At 49.6% G+C, this 15,848-nt stretch overlaps 1 protein-coding gene across 1 annotated transcript; it reads right to left on the reverse strand.

The window, feature by feature from the left end:
• Window positions 1-4,164: 4,164 nt before the first annotated feature.
• Window positions 4,165-15,363, reverse strand: LOC104056543 (myogenesis-regulating glycosidase). The gene is made up of 2 exons (XM_009557802.2): window positions 15,229-15,363; window positions 4,165-6,536 (listed from the first exon to the last, which is right to left on the reverse strand). The coding sequence occupies exon 2, from the start codon at window positions 6,409-6,411 to the stop codon at window positions 4,315-4,317; it is 2,097 nt and encodes a 698-aa protein (XP_009556097.2). The 5' UTR covers window positions 6,412-6,536; window positions 15,229-15,363; the 3' UTR covers window positions 4,165-4,314.
• Window positions 15,364-15,848: the final 485 nt, after the last annotated feature.

A 15,848-nucleotide genomic window follows, 5' to 3' on the forward strand; every position in this document is an offset into this window, starting at 1 on the left:
AGGGATGCTGGGTGGAGACCACAACATCCTGCCCCTATTTCTGCTGGCATCCGCACAATATGGGCCCATCGACACTGACTCTGTGGGACTTGCTGGTCCACACTGCTTTCAGAGGCCTGTGCTAACCTCATGAAGGCCAACAAGGCCAAGTGCAAGGTCCTGCACCAAGGTTGGGGCAATTTCAAGCACAATTACAGGCTGGGCAGAGAATGGAGTGTGAGGAGAAGGACTTAGGGGGTGCTGGTGAATGAGAAGCTCAACATGAGCTGGCAGTGTGTAGAAAGCCAGCTGTGTCCTGGGTTGCATCAAAAGAATTGTGACCATCAGAGCAAGGGAGATGATTCTGCCCCTCTAGTCCACTCTCATGAGACTTCACCTGGAGTCCTGCGTTCAGTTTTGGAGTTCTCAGCACAGGAAAGGTATGGATCTGTGGGAGGAAGACTAGATGAGCCCACAAAGGGCTGGAGCACCTCCCACACAAGGACAGAGTGAGAGAGTTGGGGTTGTTCAGCCTGGAGAAGAGAAGGCTGCAGGCACACCTTATAGCCTTCCAGTACTTAAAGGGGGCTACAGGAAAGCTGAGAAGAGGCTCTTTATCAAGGAGTGCAGGGATAGGATGGGAGGGGAGTGGTTTTAAGATGAAAGAAGAGAGATTTAGATTAGAAATTAGGAATAAACTCATCACAATGATGGTACTGAGGCACTGGCACAGGTTGCGCAGAGAAGCCACGGAAGCCCCATCCCTGGAGGTGATCAAGCCCAGGTTGGATGGGGCCTTCAGCAACCTGATTCAGTGGAAGATGTCACTGCCCGTGGCAGGGGTCTGGAACAAGATGATCTTTAAGGTCGCTTCCAATCCAAACCATTGATTCTATGGTTCTATAACACGTGCTTTGGACTCTGCTCAGGTGCTGAAAATGTGGAGCCTGCTCTTGATTACCGAGGGCACTCCAGAAGGTCCATCTGGGTGCCGGCTGTCCCCACTGCCCGCAAGGCCTTCCTTTCCAGGTGGTGATGATGAGTAGGAGGGGACAGAGAGCTATAGGACTGCCAGAAATGGAGTGTATGAAACTCATTTAAGAGCCTGCTTTGCCCCACACAATGTTTTTCCTGCCGTTTCCATATATTACCTTACAAACCACAGCCTCCCTCATACCACCTGGGCATCACTAGCACTGCCCAAGACACACAGTTCAGCTTGAAGGATGAGAGGGTCTTTGATTTACTCCTTTTGCAATAAAAGATATTTTTCCAATGCTTTTCCTTTATCTTCTCCCTTGCATGTGAGTGGCATCCATACACTCAGCTGATGCTTACCTGGAGTGGTGAAGCTGGTGCTGCCTGGAGACCTAGAGGCAGGTTTGGTCGCTTACAGCACATGCATCCTTGCAGAAAATCCTCAATAATAATAGAATCATAGAATCCTTGAGGTTGGAAAAGACCTCTGAGCTCATCCATTCCAACAGTCAGCTCAGCACCACCGTGCCTGCTAAAGCATGTCCCAAAGTGCCACACTTACATGCTTTTTGAACACCTCCAGTGATGGAGGCTCCACTACTTCCATGGGCAGCTCTTTCAGCACTTCACCACTCTTTTGGTAAAGAAATTTTTCCTAATATCCAACCTAAACCTCCCACAGCAACCCACACAATCCTGGCTGTGACTGTGTCCATCATTGCCCAAAATCGCGGCTTTTATTTGAAGTAAGAAAAAGACACATATTTGGGGGAAGACTGTAGTTAAAGGCCAAGCTGACAGCCGCAGAGTCTCTTTGGGCACACAGCCAGGCTGATGGCCTCAGGAAAAAACTACTTTGTCAATTGGAGCTTGTCCTGAGCTGGGCAGGAGCTGTCAGCCTGCAGATCCCTCACACCCAGGAGAGCCATAAAGGTGATCTGGACTGATGCAAAATCCCAGAGGGCAAGTTGAGAAACGGATATTTTTATTTATTATCATTTTTGTTTACTTTATTATTATTTTTTTGCCAGTAGGGCTCGGGGCCATGGGAGGGGATAGCTCAGTGATCATCAAAGATTAAAGGCAACAAACTCCATTCCTACCCCCCAAAAAAGCCCAAGCAGCCTGCGGTGAGCAATACGGGGTCAGTCCTGTGTCACCAGCACCTCCAGCAAACAGGCCTTGGTCATTATTCAGAGCATAAAAATCCAACTGGACTGAAGCTCAGCAAGGCAAACAAGATGCCCCTCTGGCAGCACACAGCCCCGTCAAAGCAGGAAAGTGTGGAGAGATACAGGCAGTGCCACATCCTTGCAGAATGCAAGGTCCAGCATTGGTCCCCCATGGCTCCCCACAGCTCATCTTGGAAAGGCTCTGGGGGAAAGCTTGGACAGGGATGGGGATCTGGGGGAGACATTTTTGCAGCCAAGTGTGATCAGGCAGCTTGTATCACTCCCGGAGTCTGTAGAATGTCTCAATGACGCTCTTCCTCTGCAGCCTGTGATGCAGGCAGGCAGCAGAGCCATGCACGTATGCACAGAGCACACTGATTACAGGGGCAGAGGTGCGGTATGAGCAGGGCTGGAGCCTGGTTCTCCCACCTCTCCCCAGCACGCTGTGCACCAGCTTTTCAGAAAGCTTTTTCTTGCCAGAGGAATTTTGCTGGGACCCCTCAGGATCCTCCAGTTATCCCAGGCCCAGCTGTTGATGATCCCTCAGAGCTTCAAAGCAACAACTGAGAGCAACTGTCCTCAAGGGAGACACATTGGTGGAAACCACTAGCCTGGAGTGGGAGAAAGTCCATAGTAAGGACCTAGAGATGATCTGTTAACCCCGAATACAGCTGCCAGACTAAGCATTGCTTTCCTTTTTACATCTCTAGATTATAAGACTTCCCCTACCCATTGCCGCACCAGTGATAGCATTATTGTAGCTCCAGCTTTCAGGGACACCTAGAAGATATTCTTTCTCATCCTACTTGGCACCGTTCTTGGGCCACTGTGACCATGCGTGGTCCTTGCTGCATAACAGCCTCACTGATGGGCCACTGGGGTCTGAGCTGGTTTTAGAGCTGCTTCACGTGGGCACCAAATGAGTTCCAGGGTGAGCGCAACATTCTCCAATCCCTGTTAACTTTTTATATGGATCAACTCTGGGACAAACCCCTAAAGAAAATAGCTTTCTTCTGTTTTGAGGCCACGCAAAGCTTTATCTTCCAGGTCCCTACTAGCAGCACACTGCAATAAGCAAAAGATTCAGTCTCTTGCTTTGGAAAGGAGCATTGTAGTCCCAAGACCCCGGGACTCTCCTAAACTACTGAGTTATGTCACCTTTAAACTCGTCTTTGCTTAAAAACAGGGAAGACACAACCAAAAGTGGAGAGCATTACACAGCCTACCTCAAGCTTGCAGGTACTGCTGAGACACCCTCACGCAGGAAAAGTCACCTCCGTGGGCGGAAGCATGCTGGCTCATAGACAGATCTCCACCAACACAAATGGTAGCATGGGACAACATTTTCCATAGGGAAACTGAGGCAGGAGCGTACTTGGGCTGGTTTATTAATTATCCGAGCTTTCTCAAAAGGATAATGGCTGAGTCTACTCCAGGGACCTGACAGATTTCACCTTTTAGTTCTAAATGAAGTCCCAAAATACACATGGATCTTATTAGGTTCTAACCCAAACATGGCTTAGTATTAGGTTTTAACTTTGGCTTCCATGTGATTTCACCACACGCTTACTGGTTTGGCTGAATCCACCCCAAAGTCAAGGTTCTCAATAATTTCTTCCAATAAAGAGGGGAAATGGTGGACACAGCATTAGCAAGTGCTATAGCTTCTTTCTCGTTTCTCAGACAGCTTTGACTATGAGAAATGCAATCTCCCCTCACTCCTGCACCAGCACCCATCTGCCTTGCAGGTTGGAAACCGGGAGCCTGCCTCTTCAGGATAATCACAGGCTGCTTTTTGCAACAAAATGACTGTGCTGCAACTGCCTCCTCCACTAAGCAAAAGAAATTATAATAATCTCAAGGGATCATCTATGAAACAGGGTAACAAAGGAGTCTATGTGATTTTGTATATAAATGAAGAGCACTGGTGGCATTTCTGGCTGGGAAAATATTACTAGCAGATACTGTGTTTCTATACACTGTATTTGTAAAACTGCAATAACATCCAATGTATTTTAATAAATAAGTTGTTCTACAGCATCTGCCACACAAAACAGTGGTCATAGTGGTTTTTCTGAATTTCATATTGAAGTGTTTCTACTTTAAAGACTATTAAGATTCCCAGATCATAAAAGTAATTTGTTCTTTAAACCTGTGACAGTTGCATAGCTGATGGAGGAGCCTGTTAGGAAACCCAGAGGAAATAGGCGACTTCATCCAAGTCGACAGGATAGTCCGTGAGCAGCACTGGGGTCTTCTCAAACAACTCCCCCTTGTAACTGCGCCACTTGCCCGCTGGCAGGTAGACGTCACGCTCCTGCTTGCCCATCTCAAGGACGGGGGCCACCATGAGGGTATCACCAATGAGGAACTGGGAGTCGATCTTGTGAGCGGCCTCATCACTGGGAGAGATCCACCAGATGGGACGGATGATGGGGTCGCCTGTGTCCGTGACCTCCCCGGCCAACTCCAGCAACAGCGGGGCCACCAGCGACTCATGAAGCTCTGTGAACTTCTGTGCAATCTCCACCACCTCCTTGTCATAGAGCCAGGGGGGGATGGAGAACTGCATGGAGGGCATGAAGGCCGACAGCTCCAGCCACCGCACATACAGCTCACGGTCAGGGATCTCCACTGCCCCGTCTGTCTTGTTGGGGAGGAAGTTTCCACCAATCATATCAGGCAGTACAAATGGGTAGCCCAGCATGCTGATGGTGAGCACTGTGGGGATGAGGGACTTGAGGCCGAGCTCATAGCCCCAGACGGAGTCACGGTCAATAATACGGAAGAAGCAGGAGATGTTCTGCGACTGGTAGCCCACTCGCACCTCAGCCAGCTCATAGAAGGGGATGGCCATCTCTGTGTAGCGCCGTGACCAGATGCTGGGGTCGGAGAGTGGGCGGAAGGTGCTGAACTGCTTGGGTAGGTAGCTGGTCTCACCTGCATCAAACTTGAAGGATGAGATGCCATACTTATGTTGGAGCTGGCGCAGGTGGCTCTGGAACCAGTCCCGGGCTGCTGGGTTGGTGAAGTCCAGGATGGCTCCGATGCCATTCCACCATTCCACCATAGCTGGCAGCCTCCCTGATGGCTCCTTGATGAACAGCTGACGCTCAATACCCACCCCAAAATTGGAGGAATCTGTGTGTATGAAGGGATGAATCCACAGGGTGACCTTGAACCCATCCTCCCTCAGTTTTGCAAACATCTCTGTCACATTGGGGAACTTGATGGGGTCAAAGTCAAAGTCCCCATAGGCTTGAGTATACATGTCATCGATTTCAATGTGGCTGCAGTTGAAACGGTATTTCTTAATGTTTCTTGAAAAATGCAGAACTTTATCCTGGTCAATATCTTTCTTGTACAGGGCCCAGGTGGACCAGATGGGGTATCGGAAGGCATTCTCAGCAGGGATCTTGGAGGGCTTGTTGAAGTACCGGCGCACCATGTACTTATGGATGGATGTGACGTCAGAGCCCACGCAGACGCGGTAGCTGAGCTCGGGGAAGGGCTGCTGCCCCGGTGGGGGCTTGTAGGGAGAATCCTTGTAGCGAGCCTGGAAGAAGAGGGTGCGCTCAGTGGCGTTGTATCCCAGGTGGAAGGGCACGGAGTCGTTGATCTTGATGGCTGCTGCCTTGGAGGAGAGCCAGTAGCGCTCAAGGATGCCACCAAAGCTGTCGTGAAAGGAGTAGACGTCGCTCGTCACGTAGGGCACAGGCTCCTGGTAGCCGGCCAGGCGGATGGGCCAGTGCTGGACGCTCATCTCTGAGCCCCCGTACCAGTGGGCATCCTCCCAGAACATGGTGTGCTCCACCGCCGGGCCGGGCGCCAGCTCCTCCCAGCGCACGCGGTAGCACATCACCGTGTCCTTGGGCTTCACCGTCTGGATGAAGAAGTTGAGTGGCCCTCTGCCCGACCGCGTGCAGCTCAAAATCTCACCCTCCTTGGAGCACGACTCCAGGTCGAGGCTGCCTGAGCGGAAGGCCAGACGGAAGACCACTTCTCCGTTCTGGTTCCTGATGACGAAGCCATCTGCCCGCAGGTCCATCAGCTCTGTCTTGAGCCGCTCTGCCTTCCTCAGCGACACTGTATAGTAGCACCAGGCCACGATCGCAGCAATGAACAGGATGAGACCCAGCAAGATGGCCCCGAGCATGGGTCTCAGCTCCTTGGAGGGCTTCTGCTTCACTGGCGTGATGTTTTCAGGGAAACACTTTTCTTTGCTATTCCTCTTTTGAGCATTCCCATGTTTTCCTGTGCGGTGGGTGATCAAAGTGTCCATAAGTCCTTGGCCGTGTCAATGCTTGATTAGAAATTTTGCTGCTATGTTTTTTTTTATTCCAACTGATGGTCTGAAAGTCCAAGACGCTGATCACAATCTCCTTTCCAAAGCCTGGCCGCTTACACCTGCAGTGTTATTTCAGGAAACAGATGGTTAGAAACACCAAAAAACCCGTTTGAATCTTGCTAACAGTCTTAGCTCTTCACCTCCCTCGCAGCCCTAGCCTGCGGTCTGGCTCGCTTTGCTCTGTGTGGCAACAGCCTGTTCACTGGCAGCTGGTCTGAGCTTTTTTAGAGTGGGGCTGTGCCAGGATTCCCATCATCCCCTCTTGGCTGCAGCCTCACTGTGTCCTGCAGAGCAAGGGCGAAGGGAGGAAAGTCAGGCCAGTTCTTGTAGGAACATGGGGGTAGGGAAAGGAGCTGGTACGTGAGTATACAAGCTGGATATCACAAGCTGGTCTGCTTTTACATTAATTAGATGTCCTGCCAGATTTTCCCACCCATCCACAACTTCTCTGCATCAAATAGGGGGAGGGAAATCCTGCGCTGGAGTATCTGAAATATCCAGCATGCCTGCTGTTTCCTGCTGTCCCCAGGGAAGCAGACAGTGATTGATGTTATCTCCTTGCACTTTGCTCCTTGCCGGAGCTGCATGGGGACATGGGGACACACACACTCCGTGGCCAGCACTGCACTGCTTTGGGGTGGCTGGGCAGAGCCTTTCAGCTGCCTGTCCTTCTGCCCATCCGGGAGGTGCCACCCCAGGACAGCCTTTCTTGCCCTGGCAGGGGAATAAGAGGATGGTTGCCTGCATCCACCTCTCCATTTTTTATCCCCTAATTCAGTTCTTGTAACTCCTGGGCTTGTGCCGGGTAAGACACTACACTGCAGTGTTTGGCACAGAGTTTGGGAATGGAGGTGTTAAAATGAAGTTGTTGCAAGATCAGGACAACAGAGAAAATTTGGTTTGCTGGGAAATATGCAAGAAGGCAACACACATTCCAGCTGCATCAAGCATCACCAAGCCAGTGCAGCTCACAGCATCTGAAAGAGCATCCAATGCCACCAAAAGCATTAAGCAGGGGAATCTGAGGCAGGTGGCTCAAGGCAATGCACTCTGTGCAACGCGACTCCCAGCTTTTGTGGCCCCATCCTAGGGGATCTGACATGATGAAAATTTGCAGGAGCCACTTCTATGGAGAAAGGAAAAAGAGACAGTTTTCTCATCCCAGCCATGCCCAGCAATACATGCCAGGCATACTTACCGGCACTGCCATGACATAAATACCTAAATATACAGAGATTATAAGATGCCCAGGGAGCCATTAAAAATACCAGAGGTCATCACATTTGAGATTGATCGCAGCAGCCCTCCAGCCACCCGAATGAACAGCTCAGTTAGTTTTTCTAATTCAGTCTCAGGGTAAGTGAGGCTTTGCTGTGAAAAAGAGATAGAATGGGTAAAAGCCTTTCTGGGTGAACTCTCTCTGGGGTGGGGGGTGAGAAAAGGAAGGCTGCTGCTGCCCCAAAATGCTGGTGATCCAAGTCAGGAACAATTTGAAGGAGCAGACTTGGTTACCCGTGCACCCAGGACACTCTGCCAGCCCCAAAGAGGTCAGACCTGGCAGCCTCCTTGGTGCTGGCCAGGCTCCTGACACAGCTTTGCAGCTCCAGCTAGGGTGGTTTCCGGCAAAACTCTGGCATTTTTGCAAAACAATCTCTTTGCTTTGAAGATGTTTTTATGCGCTGGGTCAGTCCTTGGTTGCCACCCTCAGAGATTTCCTCCTCTTCTTCCTCTCATTCCACCCTCCCATAAAGGACTTTCCTTTAAGATGAGCCCCACCATTTTCCATTGTGAAAAAATAATGAAGGCAAAGGGAGAAGGAAGCAAGTTTTTCAGGACTTATATATTAAATAGCAAGATATTAAAAAAAGAAAACACGACAGGGACTTCAGGACTCCAAAGTCATGAATAAAGGATATGCATGAAGTTTCCCTGCTTTCTACGTGGCGATTTCTCACCTAGGCAATCACTTAAAATCCCTTCGTTTATTCTGAGGGCAGAAGATCGGTGGCAGAAAAACAGTATGCAAGGGAGTCAGGGCTCCTGGGACAAGCTGTCCTATCCCCAAGGCATTTTGGTTTTTCTGCCTCTGATAATGTGGCAGGATGCTGCACTGGTTCCCCAGCCCTGCCCTTCATGGAGGAGACATACCACGTGGGAGATGTGGTCAGTAGGTCGGAAGCAGCAGGTGCTGGCCCGCAGGGAGGTAGAGCAGGATGAAATTGGGATTTCTGGAAGAGATCCCAACAAGGTAAGGGAGTCTCTGAAGCTGCAAACTCTTGCCCTTAGAAGCTCTTGTCTTATGAAAGCATTAAACATCTGCTGTCCAAAGTGGCAGCCTGAGCACTGCCAGAAGGCAATGAGCAGGAGTCTTGCCAAAGGGTGCACATTGGTAGCCCAGAGCCCACACTCAGCCCTTTCCTTTCTCCATCCATGGGGTTATAGAACCACAGCATCCCTTCACCATGAACATTTAACCAGGCTTTGTGAAGCCTCTCTGCTCCAGTTGGCACTGAATTAACCCACGCTAACTGCAACCACTTCCAAGCAAGGATGGGTAGAATGCTCCCAGAGCACCCCAAAAGCCAGATGTCACAGGGATGCAGGCACATTGTATTTTATTTGGGCTGTTTTATCATATGCTGACCTGATACAGGTCTTGCCCTATCAGTCCCTCTGGTCTTTCTCTGAAAGCAGCTAGGATTCCTCATCCGAAGGATGTAAGCAGCCCTTAGCATGCACAGATTAAACATTGACACACCCAGTACTGTGACATGCCTAACATGAGCCAGGACTTTAGACCCTTTTAGAGTCAAACAGGAGCTAAGCAAGGGTTTCAAGTGCTGAAACACACGTCAGCCAGCTCGAAGGGCAGCAATGCACCTAAACCCCTTTGCATACCCACCCTCAGAGCCTCCTCCAGAGCAAATCTATCCCTAGCAACCTCCCTGATCTCTTGGCACACGTGACACAAGTTTGTCAGACCTTGGTGCAAGTCCCAGCCCTGCAACACTGGAATCCTCAGACTTTGCCTTTCTTTTACTCGTCTGCTGGTCCAGTGAGAGCATCGCTCATCCAGCAGCCCACCAGGAAACAAATCTGTCTTCAAATTAATGAATAGTTTTCTATATTAAGAGTCTTTTATAACAGGTTATCAAACACTTAGGGGTTACTATCAGGTGATTGTAGGAGAGTATATGACATGTTACAGCAGAAAGAGCTATAAGTAGCTATAAGTCATGACCATAAACAAAGCATTGCCCTGTCAAACTCTGCAAGAATCATTTAATCATTCACCAAACCCTTTTAAACTGTTTCCAATGTTTTAACAGAAAACACACGCAAAGAAGAAAGCCATTCCCATCAGCTTTCATTTCCTGTAGTAGTCTGGCACACGCAGGCATTGTATGGGGATTTATTGCTAAAAGGGTCCCAGGGAAGGTTTGCTCACTACTTTTGTTGTGTTTATAGACAACATGAGAAAAGACGTATCTACTATGAGTGCAGTCAAGGAGGTGGAGTGAGCAGTAGCCAAGGTTATCGCATGAACTGCCACAGTTTTGCTACAAAGCCAGCAAGCCTTAATGTAAGAGTGTTGTTGCTGGGGGATGGAAACAGAGGGTGAGGTGATGCTGCTAAGGACACTCCACAGTCTGTCTGGTGCAGGTCAGGGCACCGACATCTCCTGGATGTGGCTAGAGTCCCTCCCATGGAGTGGTCTGTGATTCTGCTCCTCCTGAGAGCTGGAAAAAAGAAATCAAAGCTCACTTGTGCCCAAAAGCAGGGAGAATAGGGGCCACGGAAATGCCTGCACCCTTCGCCCCAGCCCTGGGCTTTGAGCAATTCCTGATAGCTCCAACAATGACAGCAGTGAAGGCTGGCCTTACCACCTCAACCCGTGGTTCTTGAGGATCTCAGTCAGGTCCTTGGGCTGAAACAGCAGCTTGGTTCATATTAATCCTGTTTCAACAGCTGAGTCTGAGCTGCAAGGAGGCATATGTCTGTCCTGCAGGGAGGTACCAGCAGCATGGAGAGACCTACACCAGCTCACACCCATCAGACTGCTCTGAGCAGGCTTATGTCTGGCAGCAATGCTGATCTGGGGGCCTCTGCATTGCTCTCCACAGCTCCTGATGCCTGTAGTCGTTTTATGTTGTCTGGGCATGAAGGTGGCTGTGCAGACTCAGCTGGCTGGTGCCTGTACAAGGTGCTACTGCAAAGCTGGTAATCCCACGCAAGCCTGACAATGCTATAAGCCCCCAGAGCTATGCAAATCCAGCTCTGGTCTGGAGCAGAAATATTATCTGGGCTTTTTCCTTATCCAGAGGATCCCGGTTCCTCACTACTGGGAATAAAGCAGAGCTGACTGCGCAGGTCTTTTGGTCCTAATTGCTATAGGAGCAGGCACTGGAAAATCCCACTCCCATCCTCTCATACGAACCAACTCCTCCTTTCCTGTGAAATCAACTTTTTCCCAGTTTCAGGGCTCTCTCTGACCTCTGAACTTCCACAGTGCCCATCTGCCGTTCCAAGCTGCAAATAGTGGCCTCTGCATTTCGCTGCACACTGAGCTGCATCCTTAGGAAGGAGCTCCATCTGCTGAGCCATTAGTCCAGGGTGAAACTAAGTGCTTCCAGATTTATCCCAGGACTGCAGGGTAATAGGTCATTGGGCATCCCCTGAGCAGCACTAAGCCCATCAGACTCTATTGCGTCAGGATCAGGGCTTGTAAGGACTTTCAGTGAGTTTTTGAAGTGTTTTCCCTTAAGGAACAAGCAAACTGAGCAGAGAGCAATAAACAAAGCTCAGGAAAGGGGAAAAAAAGGCCATTGTGTCCTGCAACTGCAATTGTGTGAGCAGGCCAGGGAACGGTGCAAATATGGGAAAAACTGGGGGAAAAATGGTGCTCTCCTCCCAGGCTGCTCTGAATGAAGTTGGATAGCTGAGCTCATGCCGGGTGAAGGAATAAGACAGGAATGGACCTGAGTGTGAGCTGTGCTTTCTCCCACTTAAAGCCAGGCTGAGCTGGAGGCTCTGCTTGTAGAGAGAGCCCTTGGGAGCAGCCTGCAACAGCAGTGAGATAAAGAGGCCCGATGCTCGGAGGCTTCCGCCTAGGAGATGAAGAGATGAACTGCTCTTGGTTGCTATTTTCTTGTGAGACTCAGACAGAGACCAGCCATGAGACACTCCCAGCAGGTCCTTGAGGGATGCTTCAGGCTCTGCATGGGTTAAGCCAACTGCCTGCTAGGATGAGGGATCCTGGGCAATTTACTCATACCTATCCCTCTGGGAATTCTTGCAGGACTGATGGACCCACAGTGAGAGATGAGATGTTTGCGCAGGCTGAGGGCGTTGGCTCTGTTCTCCCCAAAGCCTCAGCCTGATGGGAGAAAGGCTGTAAGGACCACATGTAATCCACACGTCTCTGGAGATGCTGCATTACCCCAAACCAGCTCCATTTCATAGAATCATAGAATGGTTTAGGTTCAAAGGGACCTTAAAGCCCATTCAGTTCCAAGCTCCTGCCATGGACAGGGACACCTCCCACCGGACCAGGCTGTCCAAAGCCCCATCCAACCTGGCCTTGAACACCTCCAGGGATGGGGCAGCCACAGCTTCCCTGGGCAACCTGGGGCAGTGCCTTAGCACTGTCATCATGAAGAATTTCTTCCCAATATCTGATCTGAATCTTCCCCCTTCCAATTTAAAGCCATTCCCCATCATCTTGTCACTCCATGCCCTTGCAAAAATTCCCTTCCCAGCTTTCCTGTACTGCCTTCAGGTACTGGAAGGCTGCTATAAAATCTCCCCAAAGCCTCCTCCAAGCTGAACAACTCCAACTCTCTCAGCCTTTCCTCATAGCAGAGGTTCTTCAGCCCTCTGATCATCTTCATGGCCCTTCTCTGGACCTGTCTTATAGATACAGGATCTCTACTTCTCTGTGATCCAAAGTTTCCCTGTAGAGACAACCTCACAATGGCCAGAACCCTCAGCTTGCCTCAGCACTTATCCAGCTTCGACATGGTCAATGAAAGCCCATCATCAAAGTGGATGTGAATGGAGAAATGAATCATGATTAATGCCAGCCCACAGCCAGAGGGATGTGATAGGATATTTACCACCAAAATCCAGCCTTGTCATAAGCAAGTGAGACTTCCCTGAGTTTTCCAGAAATTACCCAGCATAGAATCACAGAATCACAGAACAGTTTGTGTTGGAAGGGACCTTAAAGACCATCCAGTTCCAACCCCCCTCCATAGGCAGGGACACCTTCCACTGGATCAGGTAGCTCAGAACCTCATCCAGCCTGGTCTTGAACACCTCCAGGGATGGGGCATCCATGACATTTCTTGGCAACCTGTGCCAGTGCCTCGCCACACCCACAGGAAAAAAATTCTTTCCAATATCTAATCTAAATCTCCCTTCTTTCAGTTTAAAGCTGTTTCCTCTCAGTCCTAGCCCTGCACCCCCTGATAGAGAGCCTCTCCACACCCTTCCTTTAGCCCCCTTACACGCTGGAAGGCTGATATAGGGTCTACCCACAGTCTTCTCCAGGGTGAACAACCTTAGCCTCACTGTGGGGTAGCCTGACTTCATATGAGAGGTGTTTCAGCCCTCTATTCATCTTCATGGCCTCCTCTGGAATCACTCTAACATCTACACGGCTGAAGCTGATGCTTTCACAAGCACTTTGAACCAGGCACCCAGGTGGAAAAACCTGCAAAAGGCCAGACAGCTGACAAGGAAGCTAATGACCGTTTCCATCTCTGCCCAAAGAAGGTTATCCTCCCTAAAATACTGGACAACCAGAAAGCCTCACAGAGCCCCAGCCCTTCTCACCTGGTGCAAGTTTTTCTGTCCCTGTTCTGGGATGACACCGAGGGCACTGGATGAGCTCAGATTTTAAGCTCAGTAAAGAGTCTTGCTGGCTCCAAGGCTAGAGTGAAAACCCAGTGGATGGCGGTGCTGTCCATGAGCATCCCTCAGATTTTAGGCTATCAAGATATATGTCTCTGCCTGCTCTCCCAGGTGCCGTGTGCCAGAAAGCAGTGGCAGTGCCACAGGAAATAGAGCTGCTTTTGGGTGTCTGGTGAGTGATAGCTGTGTTTGAAGATGTGGTGGGTAACACCAGTCCCTATCAGGAGACGAAGTTTCACTGGCTCAGAACTTCAATTAAATCCACCGTGAGCTACAAAATGAAGAGGAAAAAGCAATGCACTCATCAAACTGATGATGGAGCCAAGAACAAGGGTGCTCCGTGGGACTCTGGTCAGCAAGCACTAACCAGATGCGGAAATTATGTGACCAAGAGCCAGCAATTATGGGTCTATACTGCTCTGTGTGGGAGAGACCACAGCCGGAAAGCAGCTTGCTGTCTTCTAAGGTCAGCCTGGGAAAAGCTGTGGAAACGATTTGAAGAAAGCATCTCTACACACAAGGCTATGTCATGCTGTAAGCAAGACAATGCATCTTGGAAGAATAGGCTCTAAGGCTACAGAGTAATTTTATATGCAGTATTTTCTTGCATGAATAAGAAATCAGGCTAAAGTAGTGTCTGAAATCTTAAACATCTCAGTGACTGGTGTTCAACTGATTCATTTTGGTCTGTGCTGAAATGTCACTTTTAGACTGACCACTTATCTCCAGGGATTAAAAATAGCATTGGTTTCTGGGTTAGGGTCTCCTCAGTACACCACAAGTTGGGGTTTGGCGACAGCCTGAACATCCTGTACCTCATTGAGGCATTGTGAAAGCCAGGGGAGGCAAAATTGCCTTTGGATATGGTGTTGAGTGGAGAAGATCTTCAGATGGTGCACATGTCCGGACAGAACAGACCTCCAGTTTGGTGCCACAGAGGAGGCCAGTAGGCAGCAAGGAGAGCAGCCAGGTTCTGAGCTGTGGCATCCCTCCTCACTCTTGAAGCTAGCTGGAGCTGATGGCACCAGATCCAGGGGACAGCTGAATGGAGATACTTCAGGACACCACAACAAAAGAGAAGCACCAGCACATGACCTCTAGAAGAAAAGAATTTTCCTTCCTTTCCTTAAGGCAAGGAAGTGAATGTGGCTTAACAGTAGGTGGGAGACATTAATTGAAGCAAGAAGATACCCTTCAAAAGCTGGACTCGCACCCTGGAGAAGAAAACACACGGATTTTGGCTTTGCACAGAGTTTAAAAAGCCCCAACAGGACCAGAGGAGACTCAGAATAAGAGGACAAGACCTGACAAGGTTAAATATCTGCAGAAGAAACAAAAGCAGTGGGAATGAGGACAAGATCATTCTCCCCAAGGAGGTGACTGTGCTTGCCCCAGGCAAAATCTGAGCTGTCCATCACACAGAAGCAGGAGAGCTGCTAAACAGACTGTCACTGGGAAATGCTGAGCTGAAATTGTCAGAACTAGAGCAGTGGACACACTTACTAATTAGTTTATTTTCCCTTGGCATCCTCTGTGGATCCCTGTTCGATTCTGACTTGGGGAGGAGACCTGTAGCCTCACCCTGCACAGTCTTTCACATGCTAAAGCTGTAGCAAAGACCCCCAACAGCCCCCAGCCTGGCAGGAAGAGGGCACCTTCCTGGTATATACAGGGAAAGGCTTTCTGTGTGCTAAAAAGCAACTGGAACCCAGTGGGTTTTGAAAACTCTGGCATTCAGGAGCCAAGAGAGAGAGTTCATGGCTTCAGGCAGATCACAGCCTGCCTGTGCCTCAGTTTCCCTTGCGTGCAATGGGTGGAAGGGCTAGGAGGACAAACCTGGGAGATGTAGCAGCTTCTAGGGCTGGAGCAATAGCAGGATCCATGGTAGAAGAGTACAATGATAATTTCACCAGGATATTTGCTGTAACACTCTCCATCAGATGGGGAGACACCTCTACTCCAATTTCTTCCCTCTCTTTCTCCTGTGAGAGAGACATGATCACTCAGCGAATGCAGTGGAAACCATTTGCATTTGCATGCAGTCATGCAGGGGAGAATTTAATATCTGTGTGTTTTTAAATTAAAAATGCCTGGTATTTAGTGCAACTTGACTATTCCCATGGGAAAAAGAAGCCAGTAGTCCCAAATAAACCAGTTCTGTGGTATTTTTCTTGAGCATAATTCTATAGCCAGACAGCAACAATATCGCCTGGGCAAGAACTTGCCCCAGCCTTCCCTTTTCTTTGACAGTAGGATACCCCACACTGTATCGTCATCCTCCTGGGAAGAAGCCAGATCCCTCCTTTGAGATGAGTAAAGCTGGGAGCAGTCAGTGCAGGACTGGACACGAATGGAACTGCACCTTTGCAGGGCTCTGATCCAAGCGCATTCTCTTGCATGGACGCCGACACAATGCTGTTTTCATTTGACATCTTGGCCACCAACAGAGTCAATCC

Source organism: Cuculus canorus, chromosome Z, assembly GCF_017976375.1.
Source record: "Cuculus canorus isolate bCucCan1 chromosome Z, bCucCan1.pri, whole genome shotgun sequence".
NCBI classification, from domain to species: Eukaryota; Metazoa; Chordata; class Aves; order Cuculiformes; family Cuculidae; genus Cuculus; species Cuculus canorus.

Bases quoted from the DNA above. Each gene is read 5' to 3' on its own strand.
- LOC104056543 (XM_009557802.2), bottom strand. From the start codon at position 6,411: ATGGACACTTTGATCACCCACCGCACAGGAAAACATGGGAATGCTCAA.